Below are 21,751 nucleotides of genomic sequence, written 5' to 3' on the forward strand. Positions count from 1 at the left end.
TGTTTGTATACCCGCTGTTAACTTTTTTCGTGTAAATGCCTGCAGTGTTACGTGTTGTGTGTGTTTTAATTTTGCTGCTTCTGTGCTCGTCAAACGAACGGGCACGATGTTTGCTGTCGGTCTGAACTGGAACTTGCATTGACCACGCAGCACGTGTCTAGAGAGATGGTGGGTGGTTGTGGTGGGTGGGTGGTGGTAGTGGGTGGTGGTGGGTGTGGGTGGTGGTGGTGGGTGTGGGTGGTGGTGGTGGGTGTGGGTGGTTGTGGTGGGTGGTGGTGGGTGGTGGTGGTGGTGGTGCTGGGTGGTGGTGGGTGGTGGTCGGCGGTGGTGGGTGGTTGTGGTGGGTGGTGGTGTGTGGTGGTGTGTGGTGGTGGTGTGTGGGGGTGGTGTGGGTGGTGTGGTGGTGTGTGGTGGTGTGTGGGTGGTGGTGTGTGGGTGGTGGTGTGTGGGTGGTGGTGGTGGTGTGTGGGTGGGCTGCCACAGACACCACCACCAACTAGCAGCCACCCTCCGCGGGCACGATCTCGCGAGAGCCGCCAGACCCAGGCTCGCAGCAAACTCCCCTCGAGTTAAACCTCCACTATCAGTGGCGCCTTGAGCAGGAATGTCTCCCTCCCTCCCTCCACACCGATACCCGCAGCCTCAGCAGCCTTGCCCCCCCCCACCCTCCACACACTCACCCATCCACCAACCACCACGGGCTGGGTGGGGTGGATGCGATGTGGCTGGCTGGGTGGGTGGTGGTAGTGACGCCACAAAGACGCCGGTCCAATGGAGCCCCCCCCACTCCTCCCTCTGCCCTATCCGGGGAGGCGGCTTATCCTGGTGGTGGTAGTGGGGGGGGTGCCGGCCGGCCTCCGCGATGCTAATGCGCCGGGAGGGGAGGCCGCGCATTGGCCGGGGCTTGCGCGGCGTGCGAAAGGGGCTGGTTCCATACCTCCTCTGGGGCGGCTTTTGTCTGTCCAGAGCAGCAGCAGCGGCGGCGGCGGCTGTCGGTGTCTCTCTGTGCTGCTGGCGGCAGGAGCGGGAGACGTCGCCGCACCCGCCTCGCTCGGCTCACACGTACAGGTAACCCACACCCCCCCCCTGCACCCAGCCAGCCAGCCAGCCACCTCGAAGGGGGTCTCTCCCCCCCCCCCACACACCCACAACCCTCGTTCATTCCCCGCAGGAACGCGCCGAGGCAGGGAAGAGGTTCGGCCTTCGCTTGCCTCGTCCGGCACACTCCGTCATGCGCTGTGGCTTTGTCTGGCGCTTTAAATGCCCCCCCCCTCCTTTGTTTCCTCCCTGCCGCTCCGTTTCTCTACCCCCCCCCCCACTGCAAAACAGTCACAGGAGGAGGAGGGAATGAGTGGTCGCAGCTGGGCACAATTGTTGTTTCGCGTCGTTCCGAATGATGTTGCCCCTGTGGCAGGATAAGAAACGTTTAACAATTCTCCCCGGCTGACTTCGTGTAACGCTGCATGGACACACGTTGTTCCAATTGGCACTTTATGCGCCGGCAAGCAGACTGTTTTCCATGCCATGTATGGACATCCTGCCACCGGTATGGGGGTTTTTTTCTCCAAATTTTTTTTTATTTGGGGGGTGCCTGATGTTTTGCGACATTTCGCGCGGTGATCTCAGAGTTGCCCGACTTCCCGGTAACATTTAAATGCCGAGCCACGAATCTTTCGGATGAGTCATGTGATCCCGTGTACAGCATCAGCAGCAGCGGCGGAACAGCTGACGCTACAGCTCGTGCACCCAACTCGTGCCGCCTTTCGAGGTCCGTGCGACGGTGCGGTGGCACCGCTGCGGATGGATCGTGCCCCACACGGGCGCCACTCGCTTGCCGGCGTGCGCGAGCCTGTGCAGGAAGGTGGCCATGGATTATTGATGACCGCTTCTCATCTCCAGGCGGGTCTGCTCTCTCTCTCTCCGGCCTCTTTGACGATCCGCGCAGGAGGGGAGGAGGCCAACGACCCTCCCGATCAAGGACACTGCGCGCCCATTCCCTCGAGAGTGGCTCGGTTCCTGACGGCAGCCTCATAAATAAAGGCCTCTTTTAAAAAACAAAACGAATTGACGAGTGTCTTCGGGCACGGGTGGTGTAATTGTAATCGGTCCCAAAGCCTAAATGTTCGGAGCTTAATTTTCAATCATACAAAAGTGCCTTTCCACTTAAAATTGTGGGCAATTTCCATCGTGTTTTTTTTATGAGAACGGATAGCTGTGAACAGTGGCCATCAACAAAAGCGGACCTCTCCAGCGGTGAAGTGAGAATGGCCGGTAATGAGTACAGTATTCGGCAAAAGACGGCAGATTGGCAGAGGTCATTTGTGGGAACATTCCTGGAGGGGTGAGCCTCCCTCTCCCAAGGGCCATTTAGCCCGCAGTGTAAACACCGCTCACATGGGTGGGAATAAGTGGAGGCACCCTTACTTTACTCGCTGCCACGAGAAATCCATCCCCCACCTTAATGTGCACATGGCAAGAGGCTGCGTCTAATGATGGCACACGTCGAGAGGGAAAGTGCTTAAGATGGTGAAATCTAATGGCGCAATCGTGGACAATGTGGCACCAACCCATGTCAGAGGAAATGGCACAGGGTTAAGGGTCACACGAGATTATTGTGAAAATCTGAATAATTATCACGTGTTAAACATTTCTGGTCGTTCTAGTCATTCGTCGCATAAGAGTTCCTCCCATCTCGACTGATCTGCTGTAGAGGCAAGTGCTGTTAGCAAGCGCACGTGAAGGCTAGCATGGCACAGGACGGGGTAGCGAGACCATTTTCCCGTGGCTTGCAACGTTCTCGTCTCGCCAGTGCTGCTGTTCGCACATCACACCGGCTGTTCACTTCAACAAATTCTTTGGTGATGCCGCATTGCCAGCGGTGCACAAGCACAACCAGGTAGACTCATTTAAGTCGACCTATTCGAGACGCACCAACGTGTTCGGATGGCATTTGCCACCGAGGCGCAATGGCCAAGAACCTAACCCAGGTGTTCGACATTACAAACGTGGCGTGTGTTCGAACCGCCACTGCTCACTGCACATTTGTACGAAACAAAGATCTGCTTTATATCCGCCGCGGTCCATTGGGGGCAGGCAGGTGCTGTTGGCAAGCGCGGGACGCAGGGCGACACGCCGCCCGTATGGCCAGCGGCGTGTCTCCCAGTGCTGCTATTTGCTCGTCGTGGGCGAGCACCGGCTCGGATTCCACCCGCCGCCGCCGCCGCCGCTGTTGCACGCAGGTCGCCGGGTTCGCGGCGCAGCGCGGTGCCCACTCTGCCACCGTTTACCCAGCACGGCCTTATTTTTTGGTATTTTGAGAGCACGCAATCGTACAAGAACGCATAAACACACAAGCCCCGAAGGCAGCGGGGGGCCAGGGCCCGGCAACACACGTTTGTGCGCGCGTGTGCGCGTGTGTGTGTGTTGCAGCGCGTGTACAGTGCGTTTTTGAATGAGTTTATTCTTAGCACAGGAAGACGTTGCGGTGGCAGTGAGAGGCAGGCTCGCCGGCCTGCGTGGGAGCCTCGGGTTGCGGGCCGATGGGGGGGTCACCCGCTGGGGTGGCGAGACGGCACCTACGGAACTGGTTCTGGGTTTTGCTCCCCTTCCCCACTCATGCGTCGTCGAGGGTGGCCTCTTTGAACACGGGAAGATTTCTGTTTTTTTTTCTCTCGACGTGAGGGCGCAGCTGTGGCACATCGGTCACTCGAGGTTCAATTCCTAATCACGGCTAGCATCAGAGGGTGGGTACTGATGTCTGAACCAGTTCTGGGTCTGACCCCTCCACCATCCCCACCCCCACCTTCACCAAACGGCGCTAACCAGTGTCGTGAATTATGGTCGGGCAACCGCCCGTGACGGGGCGCAGGGACACATTTATCCAGCAGTGGATTGATGGAAGGCTGTAAATTTTTTCACGTTTTTTTTACTCTGTCCACAGAGGCCAAAAAGACACCGAGTCCCGTTCCCAGTGCTGTCAGCGCGCACGGCACTCTGCGGCTTGCCCGAGTTGCGTTCGCGCGGACAATAATTCACTGTTCTCGCTGACGGGCGATCCTCCAGGGGGCAAAGAACGCCTTTGGTTTCAGATCAGAACTTTGACTCGATTCTTCCACCATAAGGCTAAACATTTATTTCTTTAAAAAAAAAAGTGTTTTCAACCTCGCGTGTAGCTGCCGAAACAACTGCGGCTTATCTTAGGAACATTACGCGCTGGACGTTTCTTCTCTGCCGCAGCCACAAAGCGTGTCCGTGCTCGTCGGCGCAGCGATCGCCTGGCGCGAGTGGTGCAACTGCACGGGTCGGAAGGAAGCCCAGACACCGGGCAACGCACAGTGAGCGGGGTGGGGGGGGCAGGGTGGACAAGCTTGCACCAGAACGCGTGCCAAGCGACGCTACGCTGCTGCGTCTGAACCGAGCCCGTCGGAATGACGCGAATCGGCAAAATGTGTGAGTCGCGATGCCACCGACGGCACTGACAGTGCCGAGCGTTGCTCAGGCTACCGTGGTGCTCGCTTAGAGGCGTGCTGCTTTCACTTGCTCTCTCAAGAGGTGGGAGGAGGGGGGCGTCATATTTCAATTGCAAACTATGATATGCGATTGTGTTGAAGCGCTTATGATCTGATTCGTATCATCTGCATCTGCAGCCCCATTTCTGCAATTTGATGTGGGGGGTGGGGTGGCAAATGGCCAGATTAGCGAAAAACTGCAGGAAATTGTCCACATGTCAGTGGAAACGGCCTTTCCGCTGACTCAAGATTTAGGCCCCTTATCTGCATCCCCAGGACTCTGTTCTGTGTGTAAGCGGTGGGAACAGATAAGCGGACAGGATGATGCACGCGCGCACACCACGCAGTCTGCTGCCTCCCCATCACCTGCAGTCGACGACACTGGGGTTCTGGCCTCGAGTTCTCTCCTGGCTGCTGCTGCTGCTGCTGCTCGTACCGCCCAGCGGCTCTCATTCATCTTACTGCACTCGGGGCCACATCTAACTCATGTCACGGGGCCCCGCGCATCTCAAAGAGCTCCCCCGCGGAGTTGCGTTTCGTGCGCACTGCACGACACGACGCCACGCGCACTGTCTATTATTTGACAGAAAAATGCTCTGTCTCGTCGCTTCCTCCTGACGCAAGTCTCCGCTGTACGGCGTCTCCTAACGCGGCAAATAAAAATTGCAATTTTCGCTAAACGAGGATCCTATGAGACTCGGCATTTCTCTCGGGAATGAGACCTGAGCCTGAAAACAAAGGAATTGATTATTTAATTGAAAAAAACTGGCCAAAGGGAAACTGTTTTTAATTGTGTGATAATGCATCTGGACGCTTGCATGGAATGGATAATTATTTGTGGGCACAGTATCGCGCTCACGTGGGAGCGTATTGGCTGCAAAAGTGGTGATGGCCTAATTAGCAGAGCTGCAGAATTGGACGACACGAGACGGCGCATCTGGGAACGATGGGCGCTCCCCGCTTCACGGGGAAGGGTTTCGGAGAGTGTGGCACGGGGCGGGGATATACGCAACGTCGCAAACTTCTCAAGTAAATCTCGTGCCAGGATCAGCGATACATTCGGAGGAGGCTGAGCCTTGGATGAAAATGTATTTCCGATCAAGCAAGACTTTTAAATGTGTGATTAATAATAATTATTATCTTTGGGCAAATAAGATGCAGCAGAAAATTGGGATAATAGATGCGAGTGCTGCCCAGGCAAGTGGCATCGGTGTGGAGTTGCTACATCTATAGATTATAAATAAAATCGGTGGGGTATCAGGTGGAGGGAGGAAGCCAATGGACCACGAGCTAGGAAGAACCCCAGACAAGCGGTTAACATACCTTCTCTGCGTGTATATGAAACTCCACTTATCCACGTGTACACACACTCTACTAAGACACGCAGATATGGCTTCAGCATAAGGATCGGTGGCTATTCGTTTGCGATGAATTTTCTGCTGCAACGTCAGTCCCTCTCCATGGCAACGGGAACATCTTCACGGTCACCGCTGCACTCTGCGTGACGAGGCCGTCCCGAGGTCTCGTCGTCGCAATTCCCAGCGCTGCTCCTCCTTCCTCCGCTCCTCGTCGCCGCCGCTAATCACTTCTCGGCGTCGCTAATCATCGCGCCTTCAGGCCACTCGCAGGTCTCTCTCGATGCTCAACGCGCCACGGTGGATATTCGGCGGCCACGTGTCCCCAGTAGGGCACGACGGGGATGTGTTTTGGGTTCACGATGCAGGCAACCATCGTGGCTTGTTTCAAAAAGGAAGTTTTGCATCTCTGCTCTCTGTGCGACCCGTGGCCTTTGTCAAACATGTCGGCGATCGTGGCATTCCTTCCATTAACGCTCTCTCTCGTTGATATTTACCCAAGAGCTTTGCATCAGATACCGCCAGTTGCATCAATTGTCAAACTGTTTTATGTATTTCATTTGCTGTCATGCCCGGCTTCTTGTTCGTCATATTTTCCTGTGTATTTTTGTTAATTGTTACGTGTAAAATACTTCAGAAATCCACGCCCGTGGCTGGATTACTCACGACGCCTGTTATCCGCGGAACCAATTTGGTGGCTGATCCTTTAATCTGCAATCCTCTCCTTCCCATTATCCGTGATCATCTATGACTTGACCTGCTGCTCATTGCTGAATGGTGACCTATTATATCTGCAACATTATTTGCGGATAACTGGATATGATCAGCAGAGACGTCCTCTTATCCGTGGTTTTCCACGGTGTTTGCTCAAGGATACGGTCGCGGATAACCTCACGGATAAACCAGATTAACGGAGGTTTACCCGCCCACAACAAAGCGGATAAATGGAGTTCTGTCCATAGATGCACATTTAAAGCTTGCTTTTTTCCTCCGTATTAGCTTCCGCAGTTCAAATATCTGCACAAGTTTCCCGCAATTTCTGTCTTAATCATTTGTCCCACTTTTTCTCTACACATTGTTTTTACTTGCAAACAGGTTGCTTGGTGTCGGTGGGCTCCCATCTGGTCGAATCAAGTGAACCGACTCACCGCTGTTAATTCTGAAGACATTTAGCCTGGGTACGCAGTTGGTCAACAGTTCTCTTTGGCAGATGCCCGGTGCAAAGCAGCACAACGCTTGGCCCTGGATGTGATTGAGGCTGGCACAAGGAGGGAGGTAGCAGAGGAGTGGGGGGGGGGTCAGGTTTTTTTGTGCGTGTCCTGGGAGAGTTGGCGCAGGAGGCGTGTGTTGTTGTTACCCGTGTGCCTGAATGGTTTCAATCGGAATGTTTCCTCTGGGACTTTTTTAATTCACAACAAAAAAAAACTCCCGCAGGAAACACGCGACGAGTGTTGAGTGCGTGGACTGGGCCTTCCAGCGAGCCGCGCTGCGTCCGTGGAACCGATTTGCGCCGATCCAGGCCGTTGGCGCGTTTCGGGGTTGGGAAACCCGGCTCTGGCGGAGCCGCGTGCGCCACGCCAGAGCCGCCCACACAGAACGAGCGCCGCCTCTATTTTAGAGATGCGGGCAGGGGGGGGGCGCAAGGTTTCCCAACGGCAAAAATAGCTGCAGACGCTACGATAAGCGAAAGGGGTAGCGTAGTGAAGCGTCTGAGTTGCACGCTTGTTGTTTATTGCTTGTCTTTGTTGTTTATTGTTGTTGTCTGGTACCCCCACACCATTGTGCGGACGCAGAGTCGGTGTCTCTTTGGTCTCTTGATGGTGTGGGGTGGCCACCTGTCCAGGCTTCACCCACAGTCGGGGGAGTTGGCATCTGTTGTTTTCGTGGCACGAATTTATTTGTGCTGAGATTTGGTGGCATTAGGTGTAGCGTTTGTACGGTATACTGCGAGTTCCTGATAGCTCTAGGCTCATCGAGAAACATGTCCACGATTGGTCTGCACAAAAGGTGTCAACCCTTGCAATGACCAGGTCTTCACTCGGCATCACCAATCGCGTGGCTAAATGACCTAGATTTAGATGCGGTGGTATTCTATCCATAGACAAGCTTGCCCTTGCCATATGAAAGCGGAATTTTCACTGTGGCCACGTGCTGTAAACAGGAGATGAACACCGCCTCCACGCTTGCTTGAGCAGGAAATCACGGCTTGGCTTTCATTCAAGCTCGGCCACACACACCACAATTGGCGGTGTCCGGCTCGCGAGCCGGTCCACGTTCGGCGAGACGGGGGCACCGGTCGGACGCCTCGTGCCTTTCCCACGGAGATTTCCGGTCAGTTGGACGCGAAATTGAGACAAAATAACATTCAGAATCGTCCCCCCGCCCCCCTGCAGCATAAGCTCACTGAGAGAGGCCACCGATCCAGTCGGGGGGATTGAACGCAGCCGTTACCCTGCGGCGGCGGCGGTAGCGGCATCTGCTCCTGATGGCAGTCAGGGCTCGACACGAGCCTGCAACGGGCCGCTGTTGCAGACTGCACGCCGGGACAGCGCGCAGTCTGCCCCGCAGGCCACGGGGGATGTTCGTGTGACCCCCCCTCCCTGCCTCCCTCCCTGCCTCCCTCCCTGCCTCCCTCCGCCACCTGCTGCGCCTGCACCTGCCCCCAAAACAGCCTGGCTGCGTGCGAGCCACCCCTCCCATTGTGCAGCCTGCCTGCTCGTACACGGGGCGCGTGCCGAATGATGGATTCAATATTCAAATGAGCAACTCGAATTCCACACCTTGTTCAGAGCACTGTTGGTGGTCCTCGACTCGGGGTGGAAATTCCTCCTTCCTCTTAGAGCCGTGACCCAGACCGACTGGTGACTTCTCAGAAATAGTCGTCGCTATTCCCCTCTTGTCAGTCCGTTGCTGGACCGAGGCCTCCTAATGCCGTGTCGATCGTGGGGGTCGGGGGGGGAGGGGGGGCGGGTCTGTTTGACCATACTTCACCCCCGCGGGTGAGTGCGAGATTTGGTGGCGATCGCGCAGAATCATTGCGGTTGTCACTGCTGACGTTAGCCGCCGTGACTGAGAATCCTACCCGGTGGCAAGCATCGCTCGGAAAGATTCAAGCCAAAAGTGTCTCAAACGAGTACGGGGGACACGGTCTATCTCCGTCGGAGGTTCTGAGCCGGCGGTGAAAATTCCACATTGCTATGACGGGAGTCCCTATGCAGCACATGACAGTGTGCGCATAATGCCGCGGGTCGGGTGGCCGGGGGCGGCTGTTAACGGCGGGCGCTCGCTGTGCGATATCCCGGCAGTGAGCGGCGGCTTCTGCGGAGCCACGATGAGTGAGGTGCTCAAGAGGAAGTTCGAGGAGGTGGAGGGCGACTCCCCGTGCTCCTCCTCCAAGGACTCGGAGGAGGAGCTCTCGGGCAGCGAGAGCGTCGACAGCGGAGACAGCGTCAACCCTCCGGCAGACACGCACTTCACACGTGAGGCCCCTGCACGCGCCGCTCCCCGCCCTGCCGCTCCGCTCCCAAACTCCCGCCGATCCCCGTGATCCGCTTGATGACACCGCTCCCGGCGGTGGGCCAGGGGCCAGCGCGTTCGCCGGTCGCTCGCCAGCGACTGGGGGTGGCTCGTCTGGCTCGGCGCCTGCTGGCAATCCCAGGGACCCGCGATCGTCGTCGCCGTCATCGTCGCGGGCGTCGTTTGTTATTCGCGTAGAATTCGGACGAGACAAATTCTCTTCAGCGCAACGTTATTCCGTCATTATGGGAACGTGACTCGTTTACCATTTTAATGATGAGCCTGTGACTACCGTCACCTGGAGCGCGCCCCCGATCTCATCGGATCTCGGAAGCCTTAGCAGGGGTTGTGCTTGGATGAGTGATGATCGCCATCATGCCCTCGTTGGGCTGAGCTATGTAACGGTCGGCAGAGGGCAGCGGAGTCTACGTCTGTGCTCACCCCCCCCAACCTTCACTCCTCGGTGACCGGCGTGGTGAAGTATGGTCAAATAATCTCGACGACTCGCGTCCCGTAGGGACGCGCTCATCCACGAGCACGTTGCCAAGGGGGCCGGACGTGCGCATAGATTCTTATTAGCGATTCGTGTAATCCGCTCCCAAACTCCGTGTACCCATCGGTCGCAAGCTGCGTTTTCAATAAGTCACTGACGTGCGTTGTTGGGTAGGCGGGCAATCGATGACTCACGGCCGTGACAATAACAATGAATTTGTTCTTAATGCACCAACGACGTTTTTGCTGCAAGGAGTTCCTGGCGAGGTGCTGTGGAGCGCTGCCAACCGCACGCGGGCGGAGAGAATCATCGTTTCCCGTTTTTGTAAACGCCCCCTACGTTCGGAAGTGAGCAGCCAAGCGGCGCCGTCTCTCTGCGCAATCGAACCTCGTAGGCGCACCCTTTACCAATGGCAGAGCCAGGGTTTTCAGGTAGGGGGGGGGGGGCAACCCCTCCAGCAATGAAAAATGATAGAGGAGTTGTTAGTAAGTAAGGACTTGTCCCTTGCTTTTTATTCGACGCGCGTGCGGCGATGGCGCAGCCATCGATCGAGGGTCGAATTCGAACCGCGTTGTGTGATCGGCATCGCGCTCGCTGAAGGTGTTTGCCTTCAGGGAAGTCGTGGACTGTAAACGCAACTGCGCACAATTCTGAGTCACTTATAACCGCTTTGCCGTTACTTATTGCCAATTATGGACTCAGTCTATTGTCCTATCATCTCATAGAGTCCCTGTTACGTAATAATATGCTACACAGTGGCAGTGGGGGTCGCAAAATACCGATTTATTACTAATAAACCCCAATGATCTTATCGAAATTAGGGATTTCGATTGGATCATTGGGGGGAAAGTACCACCCCCCCCCCCCCACTGGCTCCGTCAGTGCCCTTTACAAAGCTTCACCCTCTCCACGATATCTCTCATCAATTCCAGTTCGGAGTAGTGTTGCCTGATCTAAGGTACATAAAAACCGGGACATAGCTACGGGAAGAAGACTGCCTCGCAATCCTCGAAGATGGCAGCACTACGTGTGGAGTGGTGCGTCGTTACACAACTGACAAAGCCGGGAGATTAAATTATTAACGCCCCCGGAAAGACATGCTTCTCAGGGCAGCCGTCTCAACAAAAGGATAGTCCTGGGAAAATCGAGGCAGGTGGTGATGCTCACCTCCGATGAGCACGGTTGGCATCATACTGTGCGAAAGAAGTTCTACGTACGTACGTACACATACGACGCCTTAGTTCGAAGCCGGGGGACTGGGAGGCTCCGTAGCGTGATGCAATTGTGATGCGGTGGCGCGATTGTGATGCCGGCGTTTCCTCCGCAGCCTCCTCCATCCTGCACCCGGCCGAAGCGTCAGCGCGGCAAGAGCGTGCGCTTCGGCCAGGTGACGGTGTTCCACTTCCCGCGGCGCCAGGGCTTCACCAGCGTGCCCAGCCAGGGCGGCAGCACGCTGGGCATGGCGAGCCGCCACGACCACGTCGCCGTCTACTCGCTGGGCGAGTTTGCGCGCGAGCGCGAGAACGTGCACCAGCACGTGCTGCGCCAGCACCTCAAGGAGGAGAGGCCTCAACGCCCTCCGCACGCAGGTACGCGTGCGCCGCCGCCGGCACGTTGCGACTTATTTTCGCGCCGTACGTAGCCCACCGCACGGGTCGGAGGTGCCGGGGAAAGGCAACGGGCTGAACGCGCAAAAGCGGTTTTTAAGGAAATGAGTTTGTCGATGTTGATGATGTGAAAGTGCGCAACTCCAGTGGCTTCCTGACATCGGAAGAGCATTCCAGACGGGCCGCAGGAGCCTCGTCCGAAAGCGACCGTCGAGTGAGGCACTGGGAGCGGGCGGCACAAGGGGGGGGAGGGCGGGGGGGGAGGGCGGGGGGGGGGCGGGGGGGGAGGGCGAGGGGGGGGCGGGGGGGGGAGGGCGAGGGGGGGGGCGGGGGGGGAGGGCGAGGGGGGGGCGGCGGGGGGGGAGGGGCGAGGGGGGGGCGGGGGGGGAGGGCGAGGGGGGGGGCGGGGGGGGGGCGAGGGGTGGGGGCGAGGGGGGAGGGTGCGAGGGGGGGGGGCGAGGGGGGGGGGGGCTGAGGGGGGGGGAGGGCGAGGGGGGAGGGCGAGGGGGGAGGGCGAGGGGGGAGGGCGAGGGGGGGAGGGCGAGGGGGGAGGGCGAGGGGGGGGAGGGCGAGGGGGAGGCGAGGGGGGAGGGCGAGGGGCGGGCGAGGGGGGACGGCGAGGGGGGAGGGCTCAGGGGGGGGGGGGGCAGCAGCTGCTGCTGCTTTCGCTCGTCTCTTCACAAAACGATCTCGCCCACTCGGTGATCAGCACGAGAGATGCACAGGCACCGTTTTATTTTCTGTTTGTTTGTTTGCCAGGAAAGCCTCACTGAGTCTCGTGACTCTTGCTGAGCTTCTTAGCTCATCGGATTTCTCCATTATATTTCTTTGTCAGGAGGGTCCTGCCGAGTTTTAAAAAGCAAGGAGTGATGATTGCGACCGTATATTCGAATTGAGTAACGTGGTAATTAAAAAAAATAATAATTGCACCGTGGCGCTTGGGCACGCAGTGGCCTGCTCTTGTGAATCCCGTCACAGGATCGTTAACGTCCACAGCGTAGCAGACAGCGCGTAGCGTTTATAAGATTAATGCGCATCGCGGTATTACCCAGGGCGGCCGCTGGAATTCGAACCGTCGCGCTTGGGCAAGAACGACGAGCGGCGTCGCTTCGAGGGTGGCTCTTCAATGCGCCCGGGCGTACGGTGTTACAGTGTACGTGCGTTGAACTTTTTTTCGCGCCGTACGTGGCCAGCCGTGCTCATCGGAGGTGCGGGGGGGAGGGCAGGACGACGAACTAAACACACGGAGAAAAAAGAAATGAGGAAGTCGACACGAGCCGGGTGGGGTGCTGTGTGCCGCCCCTCCACTCCCGCATCGACGGGCAATGTGGGATCAACCAGAAAGGCGGATCGACGTAACTACACCGAGCGTGCGAATGAAGAGCCCGGCACGAGAGCGTGCTTCTTCGCATGGCAGAGAGAATGCCCCAAACACCGCGTGTGTGTGGCCAGGCAGCACAAGCGCTGCTCCGGCAGCAGCACAAGCGCACAGTGGAGACAGTCACATGGCAACAGCAGCTGACGGCGCGTAGGGGAAGGGGAGGTGGGAGGGAGGGGGGGAGGATCGGTCCGCAACTGCTCCACCCCATCCCTCCCTCCCTCCCTCCCCCCCTCCATCTCGGCCGAGTGTCACGACCTTCAACCCCAACCCGGCACCCCAAAGACAAAGGTCCCCCGTGTCGCCTCGACAGACTGTAGGGGCAAGTGCTGTTAGCGACCACCTGGGAAGGCCGGCATGGCACACGATGGGGTGGGTGGCCAGCACCACGCCCGGCCCGCCTTTGTCTCCCCAGTGGCGATGTATACACACCACACCAGGTACTTATTTAAAGCAGAGTCGACCTAGGGGAGGCCCAGGACCGTCACTGGTGTGGTCGCGAGTGTGAATCAGAATCTGAATCTTAATTTCGACTGCAGGAGGAATCCGATGAGCCATGAAGCTTTTTTGTCACAGATGCCCAGTGTGGGCGGGTCAACAAAACTGAATTGGGGTCACCGGTTTCGTAACGCAGAGCGTGCTCACCACTCCACTTCGTCACTGCCCCACCACTACCCCCACCCCCACCCCTACCCCCCACCACTACCCCCCACCCCCCACCCCTACCCCCACCCCTACCCCCCATCCCTGCCCCCCATCCCTGCCCCCCCACCCCTACCCCCACTCCTACCCCCCCACCCTACCCTCACCCCCATCCCTACCCCCCACCCCACCCCTACCCCCCACCCCAATCCTTACCCCCACCCCAATCCCCACCCTTACCCCCACATCCCCACCCCTACCCCCACCACACCCCCCCACCCCTACCCCCCACCCCCTACCCCCCACCCCTACCCCACACCCATACCCCCCACCCCTACCCCACACCCTTACCCCCACCCCTACCCCCCACCCCAATCCCTACCCCCACCCCAATCCCCACCCTTACCCCCATCCCCACCCCCACACCCCTACCCCCCACCCCTACCCCCCACACCCCTACCCCCTACCCCCTACACCCCTACCCCCTACCCCCCACCCCCGTGGGAGCAGCTGACGCAGAACGGCACGCAGGACTGCGACCGTGCCCGCGCCCTCACGGTGGAGGACATCGCGGACGAGGAGGTGGACGTGCGTGCCGTGCAGGTGGACGACTACTTCTTCCTGCAGCCGCTGCCCACCGCGCAAGCGGCGCGCCATGCTGCGCGCCTCGGGCGTGCGGCGCATCGACGGCGACGAGAAGCAGCAGCTGCGAGCGATCCGCGTGTCGCGCGAGGAGTGCGGATGCGACTGCCGCGCGTACTGCGACCCCGAGACGTGTCCGTGCAGCCAGGCCGGCATCTCCTGCCAGGTGATGCCCGCGCCCCCCATTAACCGCGCCAACGCCGGCGCCGCGATTCACCGCACCTGCTGTCCCCGTGCCGCGCTCCGATGAATCGCAGCCGCACCGCGCTGCGATGAGGCACGCGTGAACCGCGATGGGCCACGCCTGCAACACGCCATGCTTTGACGTGCGGCCAAAACAGCCTCTACGTGACTTTACCGAAAAAACCTAAGGGTATGAATCCTTGCAGTCACGAAAGCCTCAAATCTAGCCTCTAGGAGGCTCGTTTGGCTGGTTGTGGCGTGAGCAAGTGACAGCACGGCTGCTCCTTTACTTTTACCTTCAACACCGCACTCTGACGAGCTACACCACGAACCCACGCCAAACCAACGCCGCTCCCAGACAAACCGCGAAGGTGATGCATACATGGGTGCATTGTAGGATCGGGTTGGCAGATCGCACTGATTGCAAAAACACCCAAATCATCACCCTGGCCTGCTGCTCTTGCTCATGTAAGAACAGCAAGTGGGTTAATGAAGCGATCTGTGCAGACGTGTGGGTACTCTCCGAGCACAGAACTGGAGTGTATTGAAACTCGGCGAGATATTTACCGGATGACTAAATGACTTTGCTATAAAACACACCAGCACCACCACGTCCACAAGAAGCAACTGGCAAACGCGGCTTCCAGAGTGAGTGGCACCACTCGAGGCGCACTGAGCTACGTCGTTGACAGTCCCTGGCATCAGCGTGCTGCGCACAGCCACTCCGACCCACTCTGATCCACTCCCACCCACTCCGACCCACTCTGATCCACTCTGATCCACTCTGATCCACTCTGATCCACTCCGAGCCACGCCGAGCCCCAGACCCGCAGCTGCGCTTGCAGTCTAAACTAATAAATGTTGCATTGTGACCAGGGAAGGCCCACTGAGCTATGTAGCTCTCTTTCAGGAGGCATCTGGCCACAAATGACAGCTCAACAATTAATTGGGGACAAACGCGTGGCGACGTTGATTCCAAATGTGGAGGGAAAAACCACGCGAACACGGGGAGAACGCGCAAACTCCAAATATACAGGCGTCGGGGTCAAACCCCTTGACCCCATGTGTACCAGGTGAGGTAGTTAACATCTCGCCACGGTGGCACCCCAGTCGGGTGCAGCCGAGCCGTGCACGTGGCGCGTGGTACAGACCCGGGTGAGGTCCCGTCGGGACGGCGCGTGTGACGCACCGCGCGTCACGTGGCCAAGCTTACGCGCCGGTGCGGGTTTTTGGTAACGCCGGCAAGCGGGGCACGCGGCCTTCCACGCCGCACTGCCGAGTCCCGCAAGGTCGTTCCAAGGTGACCCGTCTCCGGCCATGAGAGGCCCGGTGACTACTAGACCCTCCTGGTGAAAAGCAAACCCCGAGGATAATAAACTGCGTACAACCCTCCCCCCCCGCCATGTCCGCTTCCTGCTCCCCCCACCTCTCCCCGCGCGCCCTCCCCCCCCCACCAATATATTCACCTTGCCGCGTCCCTCTCCCTCCGCAGGTGGACCGGCTGTCGTTCCCATGCGGTTGCACCAAGGACGGCTGTGGGAACCCCGGGGGGGCGCATCGAGTTCAACCCGGTGCGCGTGCGCACGCACTTCATCCACACCATCATGCGCCTGGAGCTCGAGCGCAAGCAGGCGGGCTGCGACGACGCGGGGGGCCCACTCGGGGGGCCCGGCGTCGACGGGGGCCTGGTGCACGGCGCGGTTGAGAGGGCCTGCGGCTCCTTCGGCGAATCCGTGCTCCCGCAAGACATGCTCGGGTGAGCGGCGTTCGCGAACCCGCCGGGCCGCTCGGTAGACCCCACGGGGCCTGGGTCTGTCCCGTGCGTACGTTGAACTTCTTTCGCACCGTACGTGGCCAAACCGCGCGAATCGGAGGTGCGGTGGGAAGGAGGACAAACTGAACGCTAAAAGCGGTTCTCAAGAAATGTGTTTGTCAATGTAGATGACGATGATGTAAAAGTGCATAGCTCCAGTGGTTTCCTAATATCGGAAGGAAGAGCGTTCCAGACGGCCACAGAGGCGCGTCTGAAAGCGCGCGAGGCGGTGACCCTCTTTGTTCGATGATCTCCTCCTGCCGGCGCAGCTTCCACGCTTCGCGTGAAATGCCTCGAAGTGCGCACATAGCCTGGCGCAAGCGCTGTGGTGACTTCACCTGTGCTTTGCGGCGTTGTCGCAGTGTGGGGAGCGGTGGCGCCGCGCTACGAACTCGGCAATCCGAGTTGCTAGGCCTGCCCCCTAGGTCAGTTCAGCCTTGAATGAGTAGCTGGTGCGATGTATACCCTCCTGCCCCAGCAGTCTGGGTGCAGCTTTGTCTTAGTGCATTCACTGTTGACAGCCCTGAACCAGTGGTGGAAGTTGAACATTTTGGAGGGTAGTCTCTACATAGAATCACCACTGTTGATGAACTTCATATGGTACCCACTTTATTGATTGATGATGAGAGGTTATCACAGCGCCTGCCAGATACGAACATCTCCGTGCCATTGTTTCCAAAGCAGTCGGGTTTTTGTGTGTGTGTGTGTTTATTGGAGTACGGTGTTTGTCCGGGATGTGGTACGCTGTGAGATCGCCATCGCGTCACGTCAAGCCTCTGCTCGCCGTCTGTCCCACCCCGTCCCAGCAGAATGTCGGGCAGAGATAACAGCCCCATGATGCAGCTATTTGCCGGCGACGTGATGAGCGGCGACGTGATGAGCGGGGAGGACGGAGACCCCGACAGCCCCAGCAGCGGGTTCGCCTCGACGCTCTGCTCGTCCGAAGATGGGGGAGACGGCACGACGGGCGTCGAGTACCGGATACCGTCGGCGCTGCACCTGGGCAGGGTGGAGGGAGAGCTTCACGTGAAGGGCGAGCGAGTCGGAGAGATGTCTTCCTACAGCCTCGACTCCTCGCTCTTCAGCTTCCCGTCGGACGACCTTCCGTCCATGTCCCTCTTCCCGAGCAACTCGTCCTCGGCCTCCTGCCTCTTCCACGGCGAGGAGTACGGCCTGAGCTGCGTGCCTCTGCACGGGGCCCAGGACGCGCCCACCCTGCAGGAGATGTCCCCCGCCGTCGACTGCGCGCACGACCGCCCCGGAGCGTCTCCGCTCGCCGCCCCCCTCCAGGATGCGCCGCCGGGCGTCGTGGCGCACGAGGAGACTCGCCCGGAGCTCGGCGCCGCGTGGCGGGACGGGCCCCCGCGGCCCGGCGCGTGCCGGGAGCAGGAGCCGCCGCTGCCGCGTCTCGCTCGCGAGCAGCGGGAGGCGCCGACGCGCCCCCGGCACGGAGCCGCCGTCGGCCCCTCGACGCGCGGCGACGTCGCGGACGGCGGCGGGGGCCCAGATCGCATCGTCTGCCGCGGCGAGGCGGCGTTCGAGGTCGAGGCGGAGGGCGACGCGGCCCTGGAGCGGCTGTCGGCCGGGCGCTCCCCGCCCGCGGATCGCTCCGACGGCGGCGGGGAGGCCGCGTCCCCGCCGACAAACGGTTCCGGCGCGAGCGCCGCGACGAGCGGCGGGCTCGTCGCCGGCGCCCGAGCCCCGGCGGACGCGGCGCCGCGAGCGCCGACGCGCGGGATCGAGGACGAGCGCGACGCCTGCCGCGACGCGCCGACGTATGGACTCGCGGGTCGGCAGCTTGCGCCCGACGCGCGCGTTTCAAAAGGAGCGCCGCACTCCTCCTTCGTCGCCAACGAACCTGAACGCGTCCCGCGCGATGTCGGGGCTGGCTGCGGCGCGAGCGGCACCGAGGGATCGCCGGCGGCGCCCGGCCCGGAGGCGCACGTGGAGGAGGAGAGACTTGAGACGGAGGAAGCCGTTAAAATGATTAAAATGGAGCAGAAGGATATCTGAGCCTGTCCCTCGCAACCCAAGAGCAATGTCGTTGAGCGATGGGGGGGGGGCTCTCCCCCGCCGCTGGCTGTGAATCAAAGGGAGCGCCGCGGAATCCCTCGCCGGGCGTCACGGCGTCGCCGGGGCTCGGGCGACGGCGCCGCTCCGAGAATTTCGACGGCCGCCTCGTTTTAACAAAAAAAAAAATCTCCTCCCACACCCCCATCCTTCGAGTGAAATGCAATTTCAAAGGCGTGGCTTCACGTGAATTTTAAGTGTCCCGTGTTTTAAGAGAAGTGTCGTGGCTCTGTCAGACGGCGCAGCCTCGTGTGTTGGTGTAAGTGAGCCGTGCGTAGTGATTTTAGAATGTACCATAATTGTTTGTGTGGCGTCAACGAGATGATGATGACTACAGGAGAAAGAAAAAAAAATCTAAACTCTCGTACCCGTCGACATTTCATTTAATGGTTTAATTTTTGTAATTTCAAATATATACCTTACAATTGTCGAATTAATGAAAAAAAAAAACCTGGAAAGCATTTATATTTATTTCACCGTTGTGTTTCATTGTTTTAGTTTTATATGACGCCGCTATTTATGATGATGATGATGATGACGACGACGACGCGGGTCTGTGCGTGTGCCCAGGTGGGCTCTAGCTGTAGCCGTGATCGACTCCTGTGACCGTGTTTGTGTGCGTGAAGCGAAAACACAGTGCAATGGCTCGGAGCGCGAGCGCTCGCTCGTCTCGAGCACGCCGCCTCGTCCCGCGCGCGGACGGGCAGCGAGCGGGCAGAGGGACACGCGTGTCCTCGCCAGGTTCGTGTTACCCTGGAGGCTGTCGTGACCAGCGGCCTCGGCTGGGGATATTCTTGTCAATAAAAAAAAATGTGAAAACACAACCACTCGTTTACCACTCATGTAGCTGCAGATGCCAGGTCGCGTCTTCGTTTACCGTTTTACCGGAACGAAACCATCGATGAGGCCTGCCTGCGCGGACAATCATCAATACGCAGCTGCGCATAGCATAACTCGTGCGGTATAGCTGCTCAGATGTACACATAGCATAACAGTTTAGCTGTTCGCATGTGCACAGAATAGCAGTATAGCTGCTTGTACACAGGATCACGTAGCAGAGTTGTTATGCTCACGCGATGGCTTCATCACAAAGACGACAGCTGACTCTCCCACACTTTCACAAACGGGGGAAGACGGCAAACCCCCCCTCCCACTCATCTCACGTTGACCACAGTGATGAAGTATGGTCAAACCATCATAGCCGACATTTTTCATCCATCACTGAATTGACAAAGGGACTGTGCAGTTGTATTTATTTGGGGGGGGGGGGGGGTAGAATCGATTGTTTCAATTGTTGATTAGGGCCCTCGCCATAACAATGTGGAACTTCCAACCACTTAAATTTCGATTTAAAGCTTTTGTGACTGCAGGGATTCATCTTCTTGGTTCTTTCGGTAAAGTCACGTAGAAGGGAAGTAATAAAATAATAAAAATAAAACATAATAAAATAATATAATAAAATGATATAATTACTTTATTATGTTCTATTTTTATTATTTTATTACTTCCCTTCTACGTGACTTTACCGAAAGAACCAAGAAGATGATTTCAACTGCTTGTGATTCAGAACCCACGAACTGGTGGTGGCATTCGAGTCCCCGTTTGGAACACGGGTGACGTCCGTAGCCACAGTCGCAGCAGCAGTGGCCAAAGCGTGTCACGATGCAGCGCCGAGTGTAACTCGGGTCTAATTACTGCAAGCTGTGAAAGTTGATCGTGAACTGCGACGGTGTCATCGGAATGCCGCTTTGCGCTTCACTGCTCGCGCCGCACGCAACGATCAAGGGGGGGGGGGGGGATGGGGGGGGTCGGCGAGTGTCTGGCACACGACGTTCTGTGCGCGATGTTGGAATTCGTGATGCGCCGTGCAATGCGTGAGGTTGCAATCACGGAGAGCGGATAACGTGTCAGAGGTGCGACTCCTTTTTTGATTCGTGACAATCTTTCTGCTGGAGTTGCCGCTTATCCACAACCGCGAGGATAGCGCGGCGTCTCGTGTGAATTCTAGATTCGAAGCTTTCGTGACTGCAAGGATTCATACTCTTAGTTTTTTTTTCGGTAAAGTCGCGTAGGTACAAAAATAATAATAATCAGACTAATAAAAATAATAGAAATAAAATAATAAATTACGACGCTTCGGAGGCAACACAAGTCTACGTCATCAGGTGGGACCGTCACAGCTAAATTTACTGTATTTCGTGTGAATGTTCACAGATCCCGCACCTCCGATTCGCACGGTTGGCTACGTACGGGTTCCAACGAAGGTGAACGGACGTGCGTGCCACGTGGGCGGTGGACGATTTCACCGTTAAAAGTCCTCTTCAAGGAGAATGGAATCGTGGCTCGCGTAGTCAAGTGCGCCTCCCTTCCACGATGTGGGCACCGCACGGCGATTGAGTGCGAACTGAATAGTAACGTTTACGGAAGAGTAACGCTCACAGAATAATACTGGTAGGAAACTCTGGTTACACCAGCCCACAGGGGATTATTGTGTCCGTCCGTCCGTCGTGCAGGGAGGGGCTGGGTGGGGAGGGAGGGGTGGGGCTGGGTGTGGAGGGGCTGGTCACCCCGTGGTGCCCTTATGAAACTCAACGTTTAACCTACTCACGCCGGCTTGTGCCCGCCCTCACAGCCGGGCATATTTGCGGAATACACCACGCCGCCGTTGACCCTGGCCATTGACCGAGCAACCCAACGTTCCTACCAGCTCCCTCCGCATGAATGTGTTAATGTTCACAGAATAGTAACTCTCACAGAATTATAACGTTTACGGAATAGTAACGCTCACATAATAGTAACGTTCACAGAATATTCACGCTCAGCACCGCCTGCACTTGGTCGGCCCAATTTGAACCGAGCGTTGGCGACATCCACAACAGCACGTGCGTAGTCCACGTCCCGCGCAAACGTGCGTGCAGTATGTTCTCGCCGGACTTCTTTCGCACCGTACGCAGCCAACTCCGCTGTAATCGGGAGGTGCGGGAAACACCCCTCCCCAACCACCCCAGCGCCGGCAATTCGCGACAAGCGTCACCGACACCCACCGAGATGCCCCCCCCATGGTGGCTACCGAGCGGCGTGATCACCTCCTTAAACGTCACCTTGACACGCGGCGGGTGAAGAAGACGGCTCAACAACAACAACCACAACTCCAGAGCAGCGCTCTTCTCCATGGGCAAGGCTCGCGGGCCACTGGCGGTCACCTGGTTTGTCTTTCAGTGCTGCCCCATGACAATACACAACATGGAAAAGACCCCCCCCCCCCACCCATCATCATCATCATCATCGTGCTGCTGTCAAACCCCCCCAATGCAGTGCCGGATTATCCTAGTAGCAAAAGTAGCTACATGTGTAGTAGCTACTACATATGTAGCTACTACATATGCAGCTACTACATATGCAGCTACTACATATGCAGCTACTACATATGTAGCTACTACATATGGAGCTACGGGCCCCGCACTTTCAAGAGCCCCGCGCTAAATGCTTTCAAGCTATCAATTCCGATTCAGTGATTCAGCATCTTGCTCTATTACTATAGTAC

General features: G+C 57.9%; 1 protein-coding gene across 1 annotated transcript; it reads left to right on the top strand.

Annotated features, from left to right (window-relative positions):
• The first annotated feature begins 893 nt into the window (after positions 1–893).
• Positions 894–19,031, top strand: LOC144724281 (uncharacterized). The gene is given in 10 exon segments (XM_078603310.1): positions 894–1,068; positions 9,169–9,342; positions 11,200–11,213; positions 11,215–11,439; positions 11,441–11,461; positions 14,010–14,138; positions 14,140–14,307; positions 15,817–15,867; positions 15,869–16,080; positions 16,944–19,031. Coding segments are annotated over 9 exon segments (2,175 nt in total). The 5' UTR covers positions 894–1,068; positions 9,169–9,194; the 3' UTR covers positions 18,151–19,031.
• Positions 19,032–21,751: the final 2,720 nt, after the last annotated feature.

This window comes from Lampetra planeri, chromosome 1 (assembly GCF_965212315.1).
Source record: "Lampetra planeri chromosome 1, kcLamPlan1.2.h2, whole genome shotgun sequence".
NCBI lineage: Eukaryota > Metazoa > Chordata > Hyperoartia > Petromyzontiformes > Petromyzontidae > Lampetra > Lampetra planeri.